Below are 20,821 nucleotides of genomic sequence, written 5' to 3' on the forward strand. Positions count from 1 at the left end.
CGGCACCCAAGGACCCCCCTCGACATTTCGGAAGAAGCCTGCAGCCTCAGAACAGAGTGCCACCCCAACCGCAATCAACAAGAGGGTAAGATTTCCGACATCAAAAGGTACCCCTGCACCCGGCGCCCTGCGGCCCCCTGTGCCCAATCCCGGGGTACCCACCTAACCTACAACTACCCAACTTACCTCTCGAAGTGGTGGTGGCACCTGAAGCATCCTCGTCCCCGAGCTTGCAGCCTTTTTCCAAACCGGAACATTCCCATTGATTTCCATTGAGCGCCCGACGGCTCAAAAGCACCCTGCACCCAGCCGCCCGAGTGGCCCTGGCAGTGCGATCTCTACACTAGCCTACTTCCCCACTTGCCCTGAGTGAGTGACCAGGAGCCCAGCTCCCACAGCCGCGTGGCCTGCTAGTCAGCAGCCACCAAACCAGGCCCCCCTATTCCTCATAGGCTAACATTGGGCCTAACTCTCTCTGCACCCGGCCGTCCTGAAACCGCTGAGGGTGAACTGACTGTACCTACCTGACACTTGAGACCCCTGAGTCTATGCCCAGAACTTCAACTCTGCCAGTCGAGAACTTACCCTTAAACCGCGATCTTCATTTTCCTCATAGGGTAACATTGGCTGGCTTTTTCTTGGAAATTCTTCCAAATGTGAACTTTTCAAAACTCAAAATATTCACCAAAAATCAGCCGAGTACCAAAAACGAATTTACTCACCTGCTCTTAGGTGAGCTCCCAGTGCTGGATCTTGGTGCCCAGCACTGACTCTGAAAAGTACCCACAACTACACTTACCTTTAACTCCTTTTTCTTCCATAGGAAACCATTGACTGCTTTTCTGTGAAATTTCTTCTGAGTGTTGATTTCTGCAATCTTGAAATATTCTTTTAAAATCGTACAATTTCTGCAAACGTAATTACTTACCTGTTTCTGATAAAGACCCCAGTGCTGAGTCTAGGTACTCAGACCTGGATTACAAAAGTAACGATAAAGTACTCTACCTGCAACTTGAATTTCTTGCCACAGAGATCCATTGAATGTTTTCTTTGAAATATTTTCAAAGTGTCAACTTTTGAAATAGCTAAATATTATTTAAAAATCAGTACAGTAATGAAGTCGACTTTCACCACTTGATTCTGAATATTGTCCCAGGGCTGGATCTAGGAGCCAGACCTGGAATTCCAAAAGTAATCTGCAAAGTAATTTCTTACAAATAACCTGAATTTACCATTGAGCTCAATGCATTGTTATGTTTAGGAAATAGGATTGTTTATTGCAACCAACTGTGACTGTTTACAAAAATCCATTGCTTATTGCAAAAGTATTTATATTCAACCTCTCATTCTGAGGAAGTATATTTTTATTCCCTTTGTGGTTCTCAAAATAAAACAAGCATATATTTTATATATATAAACCATTGGCCTAGAGTTCAGTTATTGAGTGTGTGCTGACTGAGTGTGCACAACAAATGCTTTACACTGTCCTCTGGTACTGCCTTACTGCTCGACCAAGCTACCACTTTAGTGAGTAAGGTCATACCTAACTTTAACCTCTATCAGCCCCTGGGGGACTGTGGACTCTGTACACCCTGTACCTATTAGGGAACAGTATATACAGAGCCACTTTCTCACATCAGAGGACAGTGTTAAGCATTTGATGTACACACTCAGTCAGCAAATTAATTCACACACTCAAGAACTGAACTCTAGGCCAATTGTTTTGTATAAAAAATATACTTTTTTATTTCTAGAACCAAGCAAGCCTGGTACAGGTAAGCATAAAAATACTTTTCAGTGGCAAACTACTTGTATGAACACAGTTCAAAATTGCAGTATGACTTGTACTGGTTTTGGTTACAGTTTTAAATAAGCAGTTTGCAACACATTGCAGGAATAGTACATTCAATTGTATGGGCTTTTTAAGTAAAATGTAGTTAATTACTTTTCAGATTACTTTTGCTAACACAGGACTGGATCCTAGATTCAGCCCTGGAACATTTCCTGAAAACAGGTGAGTAAATGCGTTTTGGTTAAAGGTATGATTTTTAAAGAATATTATTGCATTTCAAAAGTTGACACTTAGAAACTTTTTCACATAGAATCACCAATGTTATCCTATGGGAGGAAATTCACTTAGCAGATAAGGAATATGCTACTTACCAGTATGCATCTGTTCTTGGCATGTAGAGCGGCAGATCGACACACTATGCATAGATCGCCATCTGGTGTTGGGCCCGGATGTTTGCACTTGTTTTTGTCTTGGAAAGTCTTTGGAAGTCACGAGGTATGTGACTCCTCCTTTGGATCATAGTGCGCATGGTCATCGGCTCCATACGGGTGGGCGTGTGTAGATCTGCAGCTCTACATGCCAAGAACAGTTGTATACTGGTAAGTAGCATATTCCGTTCGAGGCATACGAGCTGCAGATTACACACTATGCATAGTGTGTATAGCAGTATCCCTGCCTAGCGGCGACCACCAGTATCTGTTGCAGTAGTTTGAAAAAGTGTTTTGAGTACAGCCTGGCCCACACTAGCTTGTTGTTTAGTTTGCACATCAACACAATAGTGTTTTGTGAATGTGTGCGGTGTAGACCATGTAGCTGCTCTGCAGATATCGTCTAAGGGAATGTTTCCTAAAAATGCCATTGAAGCCATTATCTTTCGTGCAGAGTGGGCTTTAGGGGGAACAGATAATGTACGTTTTGCTTTGTGGTAACAAATCTGTATGCATTTGACAATCCACCTAGCTATCCCAGATTCTGATATGGGGTTGCCCTTGTGTGGTGGTGAGAAAGACACGAATAGTTGTTTGGTCTTACAAAAAGTTTGTGTTCTCTCTATGTAGTAGAGCAGTGCTCTTTCGAAATCTAAGGTGTGAAGAGCTCTTTCTGCGACTGTTTGTGGCTGCGAGAAGAATACAGGCAGCTCCGCAGATTGATTGAGGTGGAAGGTAGAAATGACTTTAGGGAGGAATTTAGGATTCGTTCGCAGAACAACTTCATTATGATGTATTTGCAGAAAGGGGTCCTGAATAGTTAGTGCTTGTAGTTCGCTAACTCTTCGTAGAGGAGTAATAGCTACTAGGAAAGCAGATTTCCATGTTAAGAATTGGAGCTCACATTTATGTAGAGGTTCAAATTGCGGCCTCATTAGCCTTGTGAGAACGTTGTTTAAATTGAACACAGGTGAAGGTGGTACTCTGGGGGGAATTATTCTTTTGAGTCCTTCCATAAAAGCCTTTATGGCAGGTACTCTGAAAAGTGAGAAATGTTGTCTATTTTGTAGATATGCTGCTATGGCAGCAAGATGCAGTCTGATAGACGTGTAGGATAAGTTGCATCTTTGGAGGTGTAGTAAGTAGCCTATGATGTGTAGGATAGACACATCTAGGGAATCAGTGTTGTTGTTATGACAGTATATTACAAATCTTCTCCACTTGGCTGCATAGCATGCTCTAGTGGTAGGCCGTCTAGCTTCTTTGATGACGTTCACACAGTCAGGAGGAAGGTTTGGGTCTGGGTGCGGTATCTCTCCATGGTTCTGGGTTAGGAGGTGTGGAGAGAGGTGTAATTTTCGGTGCGGAACTATGGAGAGTTCCAGCAATGTGGTGTAGCATGGTTGTCTGGCCCAAGTTGGAGCAACTAGGGTGAGCGTTAAGGAGTGTTGCTGTAGTTTGCGCACCACTAGTGGAATGAGTGGGAAAGGCGGAAAAGCGTATGCAAATCTGCCTGACCAGTTCATTCATATCGCATTGCCTTTGGACAATGGATGAGGATACCTGGCGGCGAAGTTTGGGCATTTGGCGTTTTGGTGGGTGGCGAAGAGGTCTATCTGTGGTTGCCCCCACATCTGAAAAAACGGTTGAAGAATTTGTGGATGAAGTTCCCACTCGTGGATTTGTTGCGTTTGATGGCTCAACAGATTGGCTATTGTGTTTTGGACTCCTGGGACATGTTGGGCTAGGAGAAAAATGTTCTGAGGTTTAGCCCACCTCCATATGATCTGTGCGAGCTGAAGAGTGTGTGTCCCGCCTTGTTTTTGGATATAATACATGGCTGTCATGTTGTCGGTGCGGACTAAGACAGCTTTGTCTGAAATGTGTTTTTGGAATGCTTTCAGGGCTAGGAATATGGCTAGTAGCTCCAGGTGGTTGATGTGGAGTAACTTTTGCTGAGGCGTCCACCTGCCCTACATAGTGTGATGTAGTAGGTGAGCTCCCCAGCCAGAGAGCGATGCGTTCGCTGTCATGACTATTTGAGGAACCGGCTCAAGGAACGGTCGCCCTTTGGAAAGGTTCTTGGTGTTCCACCACTGCAGAGAGCGATGGGTACGACCGTCTACCAACACCAGATCTGTTAGCTGACCTTGAGCCTGGTTCCATCGGCGTGCTAAGCACTCTTGGAGAGGACGCATCTGGAGTCTTGCATGAGGCACTATGAATATGCAAGAGGCCATCATCCCTATGAGTTGCATGAACACTCGAGCTGGAAGAGAGTGTTGCGGTTGGAATTTGGTGAATAGTGGTGTGAGTGTGTTGTACACACTGATTGTATGAGCTGGCTTTTATGAGCCAGTCCTCTAGATATGGGAAGAAGTGGATATGCTGTCTTCTTAGGTGTGCTGCCACCACTGCTAGGCATTTGGTAAACACTCTTGGTGCTGTGTTGACTTCGAATGGGAGTACCTTGAATTGATAGTGCTGACCGTCCACTACAAATCTGAGATATTTTCTGTGAGCGCTGTGAATGGGAATGTGGAAATAGGCGTCCTTGAGGTCTAGAGTAGCAAGGAAATCGCCCTGGGAAAGCAGAGGGAGGACCTTCTGAAGTGTGACCATGTGGAAGTGGTCTGAGTGTATGTATGGGTTTAGGGGTCTGAGGTCTAAAATAGGCTTTAGAGAGCCGTCCTTCTTTGGTATGAGAAAATAGAGGGAGTAAACTCCCTTGTTTTGTTGGTGCAGGTGAATTGGTTCTATTGCACTTTTTTGTAGGAGGGAGATTACCTCCTGCTTTAGCAGTAACAGATGTTCTTGTGACATTGGACGGTGCTTGGGTGGTATGGTTGGGGGGGTAGATGTTAGTTCGAGACAGTAGCCTGATTATTTGGTGCACCCACCTGTCTGAAGTGATGTATGTCCAGGCAGGGAGAAATTGGTGGAGTCTTCCCCCGACTGGAGTGGAATGGTCTGGGAGAAGTGGAGGGAAGTCATGGGGTGGGGGCGGAGGCAGAGCGGGAGTTGTTGTTCTTGCCTCTGCCTTTGCTGTTGTTCCCCCTGTAACCAACCCTTTGGTAACCTCTAGTAAAGGTGGATTGGGTGGGAGCCTTGTAAGAGGTGGAGGGGCTATCAGAGGAGTAGCCTCTATGGGTGCTTCTGAAGGATGAGCAACGAAAGGACCGTCTGGGAGCTTGCGACTGCAAGGCTCCCATAGATTTGGCGGTGTCTGTATCCTTTTTCATTTTCTCAAGGGATAAGTCCACATTGGGGCCAAATAGGTGTTGCTCATCAAAAGGCTGATTGAGTATAGAACTCTGGACTTCGGGTTTAAAAACTGATATGCGTAACCAGGCATGCCTGCGCAAAAGGACACTGGTGTTTTTTGCCCTTGAGGCGGTATCTGCTACATCTAGGGCACAACGGATGGAGGTGTTAGTGATGGTTTTACCCTCCTGGATGAGTTCATTAGCTCTGTTTTTATATCGGTCAGGGAGGTGCTGCATTATGGACTCAAGCTCATCATAATGTGCCCTGTCATACCTGGCTAACAGCGCTTGGGTATTAGCAATGCGCCAAATGTTTGCTGCCTGTGACGCTGTGCGTTTGCCAGAGGCGTCTAGGAGTTTTGATTCCTTATCTGGTGGTGGTGCGTCGCCTGATGTGTGGGAATTTGCTCTCTTCCTTGCATTAGAGACTACTAAGGAGTCTAGTGGTGCTGGGCCTTTATTGTATACTGGGTCAGACGGAGCAGCTTTATACTTCTTTTCTATTCTCGGGTTGATGACTCGAGCTCTAACTGGGTCTTTAAAGATCTCTGGTGCGTGCTTAATGACCCCTTTAAGCATGGGCAGAATTGAGGTGGACCTTTGTGTGGTATCAAAGGAGTCCATAAGAAAATCCTCCTCTACTGGGTCTGTATGAAGGGCAACCCCGTGGTATTGGGCAGCTCTGTGAAGGAGCTGGTTGAAGCAGATATTGTCCTCTGGAGGGGAAGGTCTGGAGGGATAAATATCATCCTGTGGGGTGTAAGGGACATCTGGGACACTGTAATCATCCCAGGGGTCAGGGGAGCCAGTAGGGGTAGGGTCCCCAAGGGGTTGATAATCCGCACCTCCCCCTGCATCATCTGAGGTGTTGTCATCATCATCTACTGGAGTAGGTGATGGTGTAGGAGAGCGGTGTGGTGGGGGAGGAGGAGGAGGAAGAGGAGAAGGGATCCTTAATGGAGAGGTAGCAAATTCTCTCTTCTTTGGTGGTGGTGCGGGCGCAGGCGTTTTCAGGGGTCTTTTCTTGATGCTAAGCATTAAATGACCAGTTTTAGGATCCTTCACAAGGGTCTTTTGGGTAGGATCTGGAAGAAACAGTCCATCTGTGGGAGACAGATCGTTTGGAGTCGAGGGCTTTGGTGCCGTAAATTTTTTTGGCGTCGACTCGGTAGCGGTTCTAGGTTTGGAACCGTGTAGTTTTGAAGTGTCTTTATCGGATGGAACCGGTAGCTGTTTTCTGGGTTCCGAGGTCTTTGGCTTCGAAGAATCGGGGCCTTTTGGTGGGCGTTTTTTAGTCGGCTCCGAGGGCGTTGTCGGTGCCGAGGAACCAGTGCTAGCTTTCGACGCCAAGTGCTTTGATGTCGAAGCAGCGGTCGGCGTGGATGAGGATGAGGACGTCTTCTTCTTCGGTGCCTGAGTTTGTTTTTCGGCACCGAGGGTAGGCTGAATCGAGCCAGAGTCACCTAAAGGCTTAATAGGCTTCTTTACCGACCCGAAGGGGCATGGGAAGCAGTGTCTCGGTATGCACCTGGGCCCAAAGGTGAAGGTGGTACCGAAGCCTTTTTAGGTCCCGCCTGACCCAGCACATGCGCTGGTCTGGCGAGACTTATTGAGAGGGCTCCAAAAAGTGCTACCAAGCCAGTCTAGAGCTACAGTGCATGTGCGCGGGCGCCCTTTTTCCGCGAATTACTTTTGCGGCCGCTTTGATGTTTGATCGCGATCACTTCCGCTTGTTTTTATTTTTCTGAGCTGCTGATCATGTTGTACCTGTATTTGTTTACTATGGAAAAGTTAAACCTTTTGACTTTGCCAACTCCTGTTGAACTTACAAACACCTCTCTCTGTGAGGCATTGGAGAGCTCTGTAGTCCAGCATGAGTGAAGGGAGGGCTAGAGAGCTGCTACGCTTTGATACTGCAGAAATAGCGGCGAAATGAGGTGCAAAAGGAAGTACTTGGCTGACCTCCACCTCTTCTGAATGTTCTGCATCCTCAGATTTGCACCCAAGTTATCTGAGGCCTGAGCTAGTACCTACTGTAGTAGCTCTGACCGCCGGCATCTTGCTGGTGCCTTCAGGCTCAGCCCCGCATCACCGCACTGCCACAGCCCTTCTGTCTGTGCTGCGCTGGGTGGCGGACAATTTCCAGACGTAGAAGGACCGCTTCTGAGCAAGTCTGTTTGCTCACCAGTCGGTTTCTGCTGCAGTTAAATTTTTTTGACCGAGCCTGCGGAATTTTGCTGTGTCGTTTCACTTCCGTTTTCAGTGGCGTGCTTAATATCTTATGGAAGATTTGCAGCCATGGTTTGCGGTGTCCCCGCTCATAAGTGTCTTCTCAGCATCCTTGATCCGCGTCACCCCAGCAGCTGACCGGGGACTCTCGTTGAACAAGCTGGTGTCTTAAGCGAATGAGTCACTGGCTTTATCACCTCGCCCGTTTTGCATCTGATTTAGGCATTACATCATTATAATATAATAATTTACAAACAGCAATTACATTATTGTGGTGATAAAGCAAACCCCCTTTCTGTACCATACGCTCTACTAAAGACGTTTTCTGACAGGCTGTTGTATCTGAGAGGCGCTCGATAAGTTGGGAAATCCAGGGACAGGAAGCACACCCCTAGAGCCCCTTCTGCACATAGGGACCCCATTTGGCTCAATGCCCATATATATATATATATACACCTGCGAGGGTGCGATCTTAACTCATATTATAAAGGATGCTCAGGGGTGTTTGTAATTAGGAGTTTGGAGGGCTTCTGTTGTGCTGTGCCTTTTAGGGGAAAATGTTTGTACCGCTAGGCAACTGACCTTCACTCCTGATCGCAGAGTCTTTAAATTGTAGATGACTAGACTGCTGGTTCCATGTGTGGTGAGCACAGTGAGAAAAGGGCAGTGAAATATATTCGACAAAGACCATCCTGGCTGCAAGTATCTTTGGCTAGTCGGAGACTGTTATAAAGATAGATGGGTGCAGGCAGGGAGCAGTGCTTAATTTGAGCCGGTGGTCTCTGGCGCTCAGCACTGGCACTTAATCATCAACAAGCTTTTCAGGAGCTCCAGTTAAGGACACATTCATTTATGGTAGGCACTGGGAGATTAAATGATTTGCCCAGAGTTACAGGATGTTGAGCCGACTCAGAGACTCAAACCTTGCTCCCCAGCCCCGAAATCGCCAGCTCTGGCCATTACGCCACATCCTCTGCCCACTTTCATGCTTAGTAGGAAATGGGCTGGTGCAAGCTGCCTCCTGACGGGAGCCCCGGCAATGATTATTTTTTTTTACAAATTAACCACTGGCAAAGAGGTTGATGTTGGTAAATGGGTGGTTTAGTTTATTGAAGGTCCTAGGCGAATGAATGTTGAGGTTATAATGAATGATTACATTTGATTGTCATCTCCACTCGGCTCATGTGTGTGAAACTCAGCACCTTAGACCTCCCTCTTCTCACAGCCCAGGGGTGGTTCCTCATCTACATTCAAGGGTTCCCCTATGTGAAGAATGCAAAGGATAGAGGGGGATCGATCCCAAAATAGCAGCAAATGTTTGGGGAAAATAAATGACTTGATGCCGACATTTTACACCTGATTCCACCAGGTTTCAGTAAGCCTACAGCATTTATTTCAAGAAGTTCGTTGGATTTCGCAGTAAAATGTGACCTCATTGCTGAAGGCGTGTTTGTCTTGTCTCCGGTAGATTACTGAAACTCACTGTATGGAGGTGCACCATTTGAGACCATAAACTAAAAGCAGTGCAAGGGGCGTTTTAAATCTCAATACAAGGAAAATTTGCAACAGGTGCTCACACATTTTTAGGTCCTGCTGAGCCCAGCGCATGCGCTGGCTCGGAGAGACATTTTGGAGGTGAGTTTTGAAAGTGCTGCTGGCTGGCCTAGCGCTTACGTTCACGCGAGCGTGCACGCGCGAACCGCTAGCTTTCAGCAGCACTTTGAAAACTCGTGCTCTAGCGCGTCATCGCGATCACTTTCGCTTTCAGAGCGATCGCGATGACTTTCGCTTTTACAGCCGCGCGGCGTTACTTTTACTGCCGCACGGCCAATGCTTTTTACATGCAAACCATCTCCCCAACCCTTCTCACCTACCCACCTACTGCCCACTTCACTTTCCCAATCACCTCCCGCGTCTCTAACCCCCGCAGTCTCTTTTCCGCTCCCATGTGTGCGCCCCTACTTTCCTCTGACTCTTCCTTTCCACCTATGTCCCCATCTCGCTGCCTCCTCTTCTATCACTACCTCTGTTGCCATGTTCTGCATTATTTGAAAAGAGTGACCGTCTCCCGCAAACTGCTCCCACTCTATTATCGTGACCACGCCCCCGTATTACTGTTAAACAGCCTCATCCGAGCCCCGACTGCTCGACCAGGTCTACCTCATTAGAATAACCCCGCCCCCTGGCTTCATTCATAAAGCCAGGCACGGCCCCAGAATAACCGCTCACTGGTTACCCCGGGGGACTTCTAAGGGTGAGCGAAGGATTACTGCTGACTCAAGTTAAAGGGACCAAAATAGTCTCTCAGTAGTGCCCCAGGGAAGCACTTCTGTCATACGGACTTTAAAGACGGCCATATTGGAAAGAGGATTTCACCTTAAAGTCCTCAGAAGGGACGCAACGTTTACTTTCATTCTCTCACCAGAGATAACAGTTTTAAGGATTTCATAGCTGCAATGCTAAAACACTAACATAGATAGCATAGCTGATATCGTCAGAGGACTTGAAACAAATGGGGACACAAGAAGACCTCAATGAAAGAATAAGACCTCCTCAATTAAACTTAAAATTATTATAATAACTCCCAATTCCTCACTACTCACGTGATATGGCTAGATTAAATCTCGAAAATATACTTGTCAACGTTTGACAACAGCTAAGAATACAGTGGCCACCTGATTGGTTTTATAAGGGCGTGACCAGTATTATAATGTCCTGCTGGCCTGGTACATAAATTAGAAATATCACCTAAAGTCAATATATTTCCCCCTTATAAGCACGTACTTTAAGCAGTAAATGCTAGAAGAAAACATTTCAAAATGTATTCTACATCTGCCCTTTGGCCGATAAATAAAGGTCATATTAAAAACAAGCATTGGCTTTGCCAATAGTTCTCGCCTTTGGAACCTTATAAGTGTTTAGCCATGCAACAGTTGATATTGTTGCACCAAGGATTTTGTGCTGCCTAACTAAATACTTATAAGGTCCCAAAAGTGAGACCTACTGGCTATGCCAATGCTTGTTTGATAGTGTCGAGGGGGGGTGTGGGTCGGGGTCGATGTCTGTACTCACGGCCCTTTGAGCTGGAGTGATGTCTTCGACGTCGGAATCATCTGCTTCGGAGGTACTGATGATGGCTTCTTCGACCCGACCCTGCTCCGGAACATCAACGCCCTCTTGAAAGATGTCGTCGGGGATCGAAGATGACGAGCGTGCCATTGTTCTTCGAGCTCGTCGGTCCCAGATCGTCTTCTTGGAGCGGAAAGAGGCGCAAGCTGGACAATCTCTGGCCTCGTGCTACAGTGAGAGGCAGAGGTTGCACACCTCATGTAGGTCGATGTGGGGAAACTTCGACCCACATCGAGGACACTTTTTGAATGGCGTCCTTTCCATGAGCCGGAGATGAGGCCCAGGTAGGCCCGAAGGCCTTAGTCGACGACCGGAATAGAAGACTTCGAAGTTGAAGGGTCGCGTGTGATTGGGAAACGCGACCATCGTTTGGTTCTGAACTGGAACGCGAGAACGCATCCGAGCCCGATTGCGGGAAAAAACAATCTGAGGATGGAGCCGATGCCCATGCGCACTATGATCCAAAGGAGAAGTCACATACCTCGTGACTTCCAAAGACTTTCCAAGATAAAAACAAGTGCAAACATCCGGGCCCAACACCAGATGGCGATCTATGCATAGTGTGTAATCTGCAGCTCATATGCCTCGAATGTTATGTTATCAATACTTTTTCTTACTCAGTGCTGGATCCTGGATTGAGAACTGAGACATTTCCTGAAAACAGTTGAGAAAATGCGTGTTGGTTATTCGGCTGATTTTTAATATTTGTAGTTTTCAAAAGTCGACACTTTGGGAGGAGAAGTGTCAATGTTATCCTAGGAGTTATCGGTTTCAAGGTACGTAATCGGTATTTTGAGTTAGGGTTCTGGGGGTAGACTCAGGGGTCTCCCAGGGTCAGTGATGCACTGTTGTTGCACCCTCAGCGGCACTCAGGCGGCCGGGTGCAGTGTGTTGAGACCCAATGTTATCCTATGGAGGATAGGGGGGCTCCGGTTGGTGGCGGCTGGCAAGCAGGCCACAGGGTTGTGGGAGCAAAGCTCCTAGGGTTAAGCTCAGGGCAAGTTGGGGGCAAATTACCACAAAAGGGTCACCCTCAGCGGCACTAGGGCAGCCGGGTGCAGGGTGTTGTTTTGAGGTCGGGTGCCCTGTTGATTTCAATGGAGATACTCCGGGACAAAGAAACACTGCAGGCTCGGGGACGAGGATCTTTCAGGAGTGACCACCACTTTGAGGGGTAAGTTGGGATGTAGAGGAATGGTTAGGCACCGCTGGGTTGGGCACACAAGGCCGTGGGGCGTTGGGTGCAGGGGTGACTTTGGATGTTGGATTTTCTTACCCGCTCTGGTCGCGGTATGGGGGTTCTCTGGATTGAGGCTGCAGGCGTCGTCTGGGAGGTTAGAGGCAGGCCAGGGGTCGCCAGATCTCGGGTCAGGATCACCGGGGGGACCTCCTCGTGGTGTTTGTTCACTCAAACACTGGCCGGGCTCGGCGGGTGCATAGTGTGCTGGATTCGCGGTTCCTGGCTGGCACCAGAAGCTGCAGTTTAAACACGTCCGGTGTTCATGGGAGAAACAGCTTGGAAAGTGGATGCAGGCAGGTCCTCCGGGGTTTTTGAGGTTGCTGGCCGCTGGACATGACGGGGTTTCACAGGAGCAGGTTCGAGGGGAGACATGCCTGTAGGGCTGGGGCCAAGTCCTCTTGTTAGCTCTGCACGGCTTCTCGTCCTTCTTTTCTTGTTGTTGCTTGGATCTCAGGAAGGAAGGTTCAGGGTGCCCCTAAATACTAAATTTAGGGGCGTTACAGGTATGTAAAGGGCAGGAACCAATGGGTCCCTTCCCTGGGGTGGGTACACCCCCTATTCTGTCACTCTCCAATGGGAGGGGGACAGGAGCCTGTCCCTGGTTGGCTGGGTCCCCCCATTCTCAAGATGGCGGGGACTCGAGGTTGTGCTTCACCTCGCCTCCCCCACCTTAGGGGTGGAGTTGGCAGAGGTGGGCACACCTCTCTTCCTCACTTGTTTTTCACGCCAGGGACCAGTTGCTGAAAGCAGCAAATGGACTGGAGAGGCTCACAAAGGCGGCATGCCTTTGAAGCTTCTCCTTCGTGAACCCTGCCCATCCTGCGGGAGGAGGCTTGGCACCTCGTCCCAGGATGTGCATTGTTTCAGGCCCCTGAGAGCAGCAGGCTCTCGACCCAGAGGTCCAGAAACATGTCTGGTGGTGGCAGCCTGCGCAGCCACTCAGTCAGGTCACTGGTAGTTGGTCGTTTTTCAGGGGGCATCTCTAAGATGCCCTCTGTGGTGCATTTTACATTAAATCCCACACTGGCATCAGTGTGGGTTTAATGTGTTGAGAAGTTTGATACCAAACTTCCCAGTCTTCAGTGTAGCCATTATGGTGCTGTGGAGTTTGTAATGACAACCTCCTAGCACCATATACTCTTAATGGCAGCACTGCACTTACAGGGCCCAGGAATGGACCTGGGCACTGTAGGGGTACAGGGCTCATGCACCTGTACCCTCACCACTGGCATAGGGCACCCAGCTAGAGGGGTGACTGATGTATGCCAGGGCAGTGGTTTGTGGGCATAGCACACAGGGATGTGTGCCATGTCGACTCTTTGTTTTGTTCTACACCCAGACACTCAGCCTGCAAAGGCAGTGTGTGTGTGTGTCAGGGTACAGGGCCTCTAAGGGTGGCACAATAAGTGCTGCAGCCCTTAGGGGCCTTCTCTGGTCACAGTGCCCTGGGTACCTATGGTACCATTTACCAGGGGCTGATATGTGGCCAGAGATACCAACTGGGTTTAGGCTTTAATGCAGATGTAGGGAAGGAACACAGGCCCTGGGTACCTGATTGGCAGGAGCCCAGGGCACACTCAGTCAAAGCACAGCAGCAATTCAGCAAAAAGTGGGGGCATACCATGCAAGAAAGAGGGCACTTTCTCACAATAACAAAATGAAGTGACAAAAGCACTCCCTTCCAGAATTGAATCTCTTAAGGTAGCAAGGACATAGTTAATGCATACTCCAGGGGTGGAATAGCTCAGAAACTCTGAATACAGAGTAACACCGTAGACCATCCTAAAGAACTTTAATGTCAAATCTGCATTTTACTTTTAGAAATGAAAAATGGTATGCAGTACAGTATTTGCAGAACTATGTACTACAGAGAAAATCTGAAGGTCCTTGGTGCTTCTGGGCGATGTTACACACCAAACATATATATTACTTGCGCTAGGCTTTAAAAATCCAGCTTCCTCCTGAATTACAGCCACAATTGCGACCATGTTTTTACCTCTATTCACTGTGCACCCACTGGGCAATCTTGTTACCCGTTTCAGCCTCAGGTATAACATCTATTTCTTCCTGATGGAGTAAGTTCTCAACTGACTCCTAAACCTAACATTCCCATTCCATACCTTGCAAAGCTATTATCTTAGAATCCTCAAGTTCTGATTTTCGCAACTTCTCATTGAGTTGCACTTCCTGATCTATGGGGATCGATGCATGCCTCCACAATTTTCACGTTTTCACACTGTCTTTTTCAATTGTAATATTTCCTCCAATTGCCTGACTTCACCCTCCACTTGTGAGAGGTCAAGGTCACCCCTTGCTCCACTTCGTCCATTTTGGATTGAAATCCAAGAATTTTCTCTACCACATTACTAAGGTTTGTGAGCATTTTTTGTGACTATTCCACAGGGATTCTCATTCCTCTTGGTAGACCTGTTCTTTAATACACACCTCATCTATGGCCCTTTCAGCTTGGGATGGGGCTTGTACTGGGAGGTTTTGGTCAACAGGTGCTGTGCTTTTCAATTGCTTTGAGGAAGGAAAGTTTTTTACATTTCACTTTGGTGTGAGCGTCCTGTATATTTTATTGGTGGTAATATGCCATAGCTAGATTCCCTCCAGAAAGCAATGTGGCTTGCAGCCCTTCCCTAATCTCCTCCGGGTAACATTCTCTTGAAACACGTATGTAATGCCCTATAATTCATTTCTCAGGCATTACTTTTCCAATACTCTCTCTTATCTTTCATCAAACTGTTGTCTATTTTGAGTGTACCTTTTCCTGCAGCGCCTCCCTCATTTCCTGGATTCCAGTACGTCGAATGAACTCAGGCAGCTCAAAGGGTGGCTTCTCAATACCCCTCTTGCCTTGAAGATACTTGCGCTTGAAGCACCAATGTCGGGGCACAGGGACTGAATTCCGCGCTGCCTTCAGATGAACTAGCAGCTTGGGGTCTTGCGCCGTCACATCATGCATCTCCACCACATCTGGCCGGGCCACCAACTGGGAAGAAATAAACAGAAGCAAAGCACATTCAGAAAAAGCTGAATGGAAATCAACTGATGCTCTAGTTCAAGAATGAAACTAAAAGATAACTTATGTTGCTTACAATAATGTGCACATTTCATTTATCTAATGCCAAGCCAAAAAAAAAAAAACTCGCAGGACATCACCACTGTGTAAGATTGCATCCGTTAAGAATCTGTAAGATCGATGTATCAAAGGACACAGCTCTGCTGTCAAGACTTCTGCCTGCAGGTTGTGTGTAAAATGAGAGATAGCTCTTCTGTGCAAGTGGATTGTAACACTTGATAAGCCTGAAGGATAGCTCTTTTTGTGACCTTTGCCTGCAATATTGTAACTGTAGAATAAACCCACATACCACGACCAGAGTTTGGATTATCAGTGTGGCTTAAGGAGTAACTCTGCGTAAAGCATGTAGTATTGGGATCATAAGAAATAAATCAGGGTTACAGAAATTGCATTACAGAGGTTTGATTAGAACCCCAAGATTTGCATACCTTGATACCAATCTACATCCATAGTCCTGTCCAGATAACTTAACTGCGTTGCTCGCCTATATTTAAGGCATATAGGCGATCACTGGAAAAAGGTTTATGCCGTTTGTTTTGTGCAATGGCAACAAGATACATGACCAGTGGAATAGGTTTTGAGAACACTACCGTACTACTACTACTAAACCTAGAAAGATTTCCCAGTAGACCTATTCCCAGTCTCTGCTACCACTACTCACCTGCTTCAGCTCAGCCACTGTGAAACGGTTCATTCGACGCATTTTTTTCTTAGAAAGTTTGGGAATGTCTGGCTTCTTGTACTGTGGACAAGAAAGGAGACCAAAGCACATATTAAAGACAATAGAAGGCCAATAGGTTAATCGTAATTAGTCCCTATTGAAAGCATTTTATCAGGGAAAGGTGTACACTTCATACCAATTAATGCCGTTATACCACAAGCTTTCTAAGAAGTTATGTCACAAAATCCATTATAAAAAATACCACAGAAACAAATACATCAGTATGCAAACCTTAACACCTGCACTCCAAACAATTTCTTCTTTCCTGCTCCAACACATATTAAAATTATATTTATATGGTGTGTTGTGAAAGCGGGAGCTAGAAGAGCCCAAGATGGTAATATTTCTGAATTCTTTATTGCTATGTTCACCATATAGGAACGCTGTGTACATAAGGCAGTTCTACTCTAGAAATATATTACTTTTTAGGTCGAGGACTACCGGTCTGCCGAAGGCAGAACCGGAAGTCGAGATTTAATGTTTCCTAGAGTGGCTATTTAGCCCGCCTCTCTTTTTGCTTCTCCTCCATTGGCTGGCTTCCTAAACGGAGGCCAGCCATTGGAGGAGAGAGCCGTCCCTCCAAATAGGCTCCGTCTTTTTCAGATTCGGGGGCGTGTTTCTTGCTGTTCTTTCCACTTTTTAGCCACGCCCTTTTAGAACAGCAGGAACACGCCCCCGAATCCGAAAAAGTTTCGGAGCTTCCATCCGCCATTTTTTCCCTATTGTCTTGCCGTGAGGATCCATCCGTCCGGCGCCGTGTTCATGCCCCATGCAAGCAAGTGTGGGATGATGCTCACTGCCGGGAGATGGCGAAGGCTGCTTCTGTGCAAGTCCCAGGATCTAGTGCCCGGGGCCGTTGGAGACCTGACTCCAGCCCTGGTCACAGCAGGTACGACAGTCCTCCTTCAGACCAAAGACGCTCGAAACCGCCCCTGATGCCGGCTCCTCGCCTCGTGCCTTCATTTAAATTTGGGGTTGGCAACTGTGAGCACCATTAAAAGGTTTTAACATGACAACAGCTTAGAGCATTGCATTGTAATTGTCGTGGGAGGGGATGGGTCAAGTGGGTGACCTTGAATGAACCCATGCGTCCCTGTTGTCTGTCTGGAGTGAGTTTCAGGGGCTCTGCCGTGACTGAGATAGATGGGTGTACCAGCCAGCCCCTCCACCCCCAGCCCCTCCACCCCCCAGTCCAGCTTGGAATGCACAACAATGCACGTCAGAGGATGCTCTGAATGCCGATCAGTTGGGGGCGGGGCCTGCTCGTGGAATGCCAGAGCTGAATCCCACCGGGGCGCGCGCGAGCGCCAGAGATGGGTGGAGGGCCCTTTGGAGCGGGTGGCATGGGGGTAAAGAAGTGTCATGCCGCCTCGCCACGGTCCCTTTCATCCCCACTCCCCAGGAGACCTTGGGTGACAGCCAGCGGCAGGACACGGCTTTATTCCGAATTGTTCCTTTTCTTCGCAGAGACATCCTCGGAGGGCAGCTGGCTCCCAGCTTTTCCTTTCCACGTGATTTAACCTTTTAGTGGTCACCGTGAGTGATTGGTGGTAGTTTTACAGCCATCTACAAAGCCCACAGCCACGTCAGGCGTAATTTCCACTTTTACATCCAGACAGGACTGCACTGCATTGTTCGGCGCAGATACCCTTGGAATAAGCAATGAATTGTTTGTTTTCCTACACCTTGGGCAAGTGTACAATATCTATTTGTTTGAGGACTGTCCACCAGGGTGCATCATGTGTAAAGCCTTAAGTCTCTTCAGCAGGTGTAGACCGCCCCTGATGCCGGCTCCTCGCCTCCTGCCTTCATTTAAATTTGGGGTTGGCAACTGTGAGCACCATTAAAAGGTTTTAACATGACAACAGCTTAGAGCATTGCATTGTAATTGTCGTGGGAGGGGATGGGTCAAGTGGGTGACCTTGAATGAACCCATGCGTCCCTGTTGTCTGTCTGGAGTGAGTTTCAGGGGCTCTGCCGTGACTGAGATAGATGGGTGTACCAGCCAGCCCCTCCACCCCCAGCCCCTCCACCCCCCAGTCCAGCTTGGAATGCACAACAATGCACGTCAGAGGATGCTCTGAATGCCGATCAGTTGGGGGCGGGGCCTGCTCGTGGAATGCCAGAGCTGAATCCCACCGGGGCGCGCGCGAGCGCCAGAGATGGGTGGAGGGCCCTTTGGAGCGGGTGGCATGGGGGTAAAGAAGTGTCATGCCGCCTCGCCACGGTCCCTTTCATCCCCACTCCCCAGGAGACCTTGGGTGACAGCCAGCGACAGGACACGGCTTTATTCCGAATTGTTCCTTTTCTTCGCAGAGACATCCTCGGAGGGCAGCTGGCTCCCAGCTTTTCCTTTCCACGTGATTTAACCTTTTAGTGGTCACCGTGAGTGATTGGTGGTAGTTTTACAGCCATCTACAAAGCCCACAGCCACGTCGGGCGTAATTTCCACTTTTACATCCAGACAGGACTGCACTGCATTGTTCGGCGCAGATACCCTTGGAATAAGCAATGAATTGTTTGTTTTCCTACACCTTGGGCAAGTGTACAATATCTATTTGTTTGAGGAGTGTCCACCAGGGTGCATCATGTGTAAAGCCTTAAGTCTCTTCAGCAGGTGTAGCAGACACCTGCCCCTAAACAAAGGCCACGCGTGTGTCTGCACTTTGAGCACATGCTGATGGTGGCAGAACACAGACACGCTGCCAGGCGTCCAGAGGACAGGGGTTGGCTGGGTGGAAGGACCTCGACTTGGCAGGGATTCAAAATTCAGACAGAATTCAGGGTCCTAGACTCTTGAGCGCACTGAAACAAAGCCGGAGTGCTAGTCCCAACCACACCTGAGCAGACAGACTGCCGGTCCCACCTATCTCTGAGCAGACAGACTGCTGGTCCCACCTATCTCTGAGCAGACAGACTGCGGGTCCCACCTACATCTGAGCAGACTGACTGCTTGTCCCACCTCTCTCTGAGCAGACAGACTGCTGGTCCCATCTATCTCTGAGCAGACAAACTGCTGGTCCCATCTACATCTGAGCAGACTGACTGCTGGTCCCACCTATCTCTGAGCAGACAGACTGCTGGTCCCACCTATATCTGAGCAGACAGACTGCTGCCCCCTTCTAACTCTGAGCAGAGTGCTGACCCTTTCTAATTCTGAGCAGACAGACTGGTGGCCCCTTCTCACTCTGAGCAGAGTGCTGACCTTTTCTAATTCTGAGCAGATAGACTGCTGGCCCCTTCTAACTCTGAGCAGAGTGCTGACCTTTTCTAATTCTGAGCAGACAGACTGCTGGCCCCTTCTAACTCTGAGCAGGGTGCTGACGCTTTCTAATTCTGAGCAGACAGACTGCTGTCCCCTTCTATCTCTGAGCAGACAGACTGCTGGCAGGGCCAGATTGGGAACCAAAACCGGCCCTGGCAAACTGCTCCGCCGACCCCATAGGGGCGAGGGGGTGTGTAGTGGAGCTCTTAGCTGCGGCCGGTTTCGGCCGATTTTGTTACAGGGGGTTGATATTGCCTGCCCCTGGTAACAAAAACGGCTCCCAAGGGCCCAAACCGGCCCCCACCCTGACGGCCCATCGGGAAACGCCCGGTGCCTGCTACGGCCAGTCCGGCCCTGACTGCTGGCCCCTTCTAACTCTGAGCAGAGTGCAGGCCCTTTCTATTTCTGAGCAGACAGACTGCTGCCCCCTTCTATCTCTGAGCAGACAGACTGCTGGTCCCTTCTAACTCTGAGCAGACAGAGCGCTGGACCCTTCTAACTCTGAGCAGAGTGCTGCCCCCTTCTAATTCTGAGCAGACAGACTGCTGGCCCCTTCTTACTATGAGCAGAGTGCCAGTGCCAACCCAGCCAAAGAGTCTCCCCATTTCCCATATACCCAAAGAGCACCTGGTCACAGCAGGTACGACAGTCCTCCTTCAGACCAAAGACGCTCGAAACTGCCCCTGATGCCGGCTCCTCGCCTCGTGCCTTGGACATCTTTCGCGCACAGCCCGCATTTTCGGCAAGGACAGAGGCGCCGAGACGCTCGCGAGCAACCTTAGCCCGGACTGAACCACACGGATCAGAAACATGAGGTGAAATTATTTGGAGAAAACAGGCAACTGCAGCCTTTGTAGTCACTGCACAGAAACGGCCCTTGAGACGATATTCCCGCAGAACCGAGCGGAGACAAATGTGTTTTGCTGCGTCAGTAGATAAATCTTACGCTCCGATTTGCACCAAAAGTGGAGTGATTTGACATGAGGAAACTTTACAAGTAATCCGTCCGATACCGGGGTGCTCGGGCTGATTCGGGCCAGAGAGACAGCTGAGAGTGTGGCGTCCGCTGTTGAAATGTGCGGGACATACGGGTGGGTTCTCTCTTGGAGACGACAGGAGAGTGAGTGTTTAGTTGTGTGAGAGGAACACCTGCTGTTGGTAGACCTCGGGCAAGGTATCGCCATTGTTTATCTTCAAACTAGCCTTAATCTAACCAAGTAAACATGTTAGCCAGCAACAGAGAGGCGGCGACATTTGTATTGTGACTTTAATTTTACCAAGAGAGGTACATATTGCTTTAAGAGAGCAGCTGGTGCGGGGGTGGGTTACATGTTGCATAACAGTGGCTGACGGATCAGGTGTCAACGCGCTGCTGCCCAGGTTCAACATAACAAAGGTTACAAGGCGATGGGGGCAGGGTCACTCTGATCGCCGCGCTACAGAAGATTGACAGCCAGCCCCGTACTTGGGAGATCGACGGGGCAGCCATGCGGGGAAGTAATGCCATTGTTGAAAGTCCTGCTTTTGGGCAGGGGGGATGGCGTCCACCCGGTAAAATAAGTGGGGGGACGCCGTCCACCGGCGTGGTACCCCGACTCGAGCCCTGGGGAAAAGGGAAACCAAACGTGCTTGCTACACGGATCAGTCATCTCAGAACACATAGGAC

The 20,821-nt window shown here is 48.6% G+C and overlaps 1 protein-coding gene across 1 annotated transcript in view; it reads right to left on the bottom strand.

The window, feature by feature from the left end:
- Positions 1 to 20,821, bottom strand: part of SF3B2 (splicing factor 3b subunit 2) — a 355,029-nt gene that overhangs the window by 129,312 nt on the left and 204,896 nt on the right. Inside the window, exons 11-12 of the mRNA XM_085625740.1 lie at positions 15,831 to 15,911; positions 14,852 to 15,079 (exon numbers count right to left, since the gene is read on the bottom strand). Of these exons, the coding sequence (XP_085481866.1) occupies positions 14,852 to 15,079; positions 15,831 to 15,911 (309 nt within the window). The remainder of the gene's footprint in view (positions 1 to 14,851; positions 15,080 to 15,830; positions 15,912 to 20,821) is intronic.

The sequence above is a fragment of the Triturus cristatus genome, chromosome 9 (genome assembly GCF_964204655.1).
Source record: "Triturus cristatus chromosome 9, aTriCri1.1, whole genome shotgun sequence".
NCBI lineage: Eukaryota > Metazoa > Chordata > Amphibia > Caudata > Salamandridae > Triturus > Triturus cristatus.